The sequence below is a fragment of the Geospiza fortis genome, unplaced genomic scaffold (assembly GCF_000277835.1).
Source record: "Geospiza fortis unplaced genomic scaffold, GeoFor_1.0 scaffold599, whole genome shotgun sequence".
NCBI lineage: Eukaryota > Metazoa > Chordata > Aves > Passeriformes > Thraupidae > Geospiza > Geospiza fortis.
Window position 1 is genome coordinate 234931 of NW_005054605.1, and position 2530 is coordinate 237460.

The window sequence follows — 2530 nt, forward strand, 5'->3', positions numbered from 1 at the left end:
CACCGGCACCGGTACCGGTACCGGCAGCGGGGTGGTGAGGCGGGAGGGCGGGGCTGGCACAGGCACAGCAGGGACTGCCCCGCACGCAGGAATGGGGCGTGTGGGGGGACACGGGGCTGCGACCCCCGTTTGGGATCCCTAGAGGGGATGCTGCGGTCGCAGCGAGGAGCCTGCAGGGAGGTTGAGGTGAGGAGGGAGGCGCTGGGGACTCCCCGCTAGTGGTCACCATCGCCACCTGTGCCACAGGGGCATCATCAACGTGGCCTCGTCCACCAACCTGCTGACAGACTCCAAGAACGTGCAGCTGGTGCTGGACCCCAGCCTGCAGCTGCTGAGCCGAAAGCAGCGCAAGCTGATCCGGCAGAACCCCGGCATCCTGCACAGCGTCAGCTCCGGCCTCCAGACTGCCATCAAGGAGTGCAAGTGGCAGTTCCGCAACCGCCGCTGGAACTGCCCCACCTCCCAGGGCCCCAACATCTTCGGCAAAATCGTCAACAGGGGTGAGGCTGGGGGGGCAGCACGGGGGTCCCCCAGACCTCCTCCATGCACCCCCAAGTTGGGATGCTCATCAAAGCGCCCCTGGTTTGCTATGGGGCATCACCAGCCCATGGTGATGGAGGGTTGGGGGTGTCAGTGGGTGCCCCTTCCCCCTCCTGGCAGCCCCCTGAGGCCTCGCTCCCTCCACAGGGTGCCGGGAGACGGCATTCATCTTTGCCATCACCAGTGCTGGCGTGACACACTCGGTGGCTCGCTCGTGCTCGGAGGGGTCCATCGAGTCCTGCACCTGTGACTACCGGCGCCGTGGCCCTGGGGGCCCTGACTGGCACTGGGGGGGCTGCAGTGACAACATCGACTTCGGTCGCCTCTTCGGGAGGGAGTTTGTGGACTCCAGTGAGAAGGGCCGGGACCTGCGTTTCCTCATGAACCTGCACAACAACGAGGCCGGGCGCATGGTGAGGGCGCTGGGGGCTTGGTGAGGGCACTGGGGTGGGCACAGAGATGAGCACGGCCACCAAGACCCTCAGCCTGTTCCCATGTGTGTGTTGGGAACAGTTGGAGATGGGTTTTGCACTTGTCTTTGGGACAAGTGATATCTGAAAGTGAGGTGACACCCTGCAGAGGGGTGTAGGAGCACGGTGGTCCCCAGGAGGGTCTCAGGCTGCTCACAAAGCCCCATATTCCCCTTTCCTTCCAGGCACAGAGATGAGCACAACCACCAAGACCTTCAGCCTGTTCTGGGAACAGCTGGAGATGGGTTTTGCACTTGTCTTTCAGACAAGTGATGTCTGAGTGATGTGACACTGCAGAAATGAGGGGTGTAGAAGTCCAGTGGTCCCCAGGGGTGTCCTCAGGCTGCTCACAAATCCCCAAATTCCCCTTTCCTTCCAGACTGTCTTCTCAGAGATGCGCCAGGAGTGCAAATGCCACGGCATGTCGGGCTCCTGCACCGTCCGCACCTGCTGGATGCGGCTGCCCACCTTCCGTGCCGTGGGCGACGTCCTGAAGGATCGCTTCGACGGTGCTTCCCGCGTCATCTACGGCAACAAGGGCAGCAACCGCGCGTCGCGGGTGGAGCTGCATCACTTGGAGCCCGAGAACCCGGCCCACAAGCCCCCCTCGCCCCACGACCTCGTCTACTTCGAGAAATCCCCCAATTTCTGCACGTACAGCGGGAAGATGGGCACGGCGGGCACGGCAGGGAGGTTCTGCAACAGCTCCTCGCCGGGGCTGGACGGCTGCGAGCTGCTGTGCTGCGGGCGCGGGTACCGCACACGCACCCAGCGCGTCACCGAGCGCTGCAACTGCACCTTCCACTGGTGCTGCCACGTCAGCTGCCTCAACTGCACCAACACCCAGGTGCTGCACGAGTGCCTGTGAGCTGCCCCGGGACCACCCTGCCCAGCCCCGGAGGGGGTCAGCGCCACCCACCCCCCATGACGGGTGCCCGGCTGGATTGAAGGCACCTATGGGTGGGGGTGTGGATGTGTCCCAGGGACCCCCATCCTGCCATGGGTGGGCTCAGTGCCAAGCATCTTGCTGGCCACTCCCCGGCTCCACGGGGTCACTTCTTGCTGTAAATAAAATATTTATTGTGGACGGTTTGGTGCTGCCGCCCCCACCCTGCTTCGCTGGCCCCAGGCCCTGTTTTTTATAATGAAAGATAATAATAATTAATAATAATTAATAATAATGATGCTTTGTTACAGGTGTCATTGATAGCCTTTAGAGAAGAATAAAGAATATATTTTTATCAGTCCTGCCCTGATTTGTGTCTGGAGGGGGGGGCTGGGGGAAGGAAGGGGGACACCAATGCATCCCAAACTGTGGGATGTGCTGTCCATCTGTCCATCCATCACTTCTCCATCCCCTCACCTCCTCATTCCACATCCATCACCCTCTCTGGCTGCTGTCTGTCCATCCCTCTCCTCCTTCCCTCCGCTCTCTGCCATCCCCTCCCCGCAGACCCCTTTCCTTCTCCCGCTGTGCCCGTCTCCATCGCAGCCATTCCCGCCGCCGCCGCTCCCGGCCC

At 62.1% G+C, this 2530-nt stretch overlaps 1 protein-coding gene across 1 annotated transcript in view; it reads left to right on the forward strand.

The window, feature by feature from the left end:
* Window positions 1–2217, forward strand: part of WNT1 (Wnt family member 1) — a 6182-nt gene extending 3965 nt beyond the window's left edge. The window contains exons 2-4 of the mRNA XM_014310890.2: window positions 247–500; window positions 688–953; window positions 1390–2217. Coding sequence (XP_014166365.1) covers window positions 247–500; window positions 688–953; window positions 1390–1878 — 1009 coding nt within the window. The 3' untranslated portion in view covers window positions 1879–2217. The remainder of the gene's footprint in view (window positions 1–246; window positions 501–687; window positions 954–1389) is intronic.
* The last annotated feature ends 313 nt before the right edge of the window (window positions 2218–2530 follow it).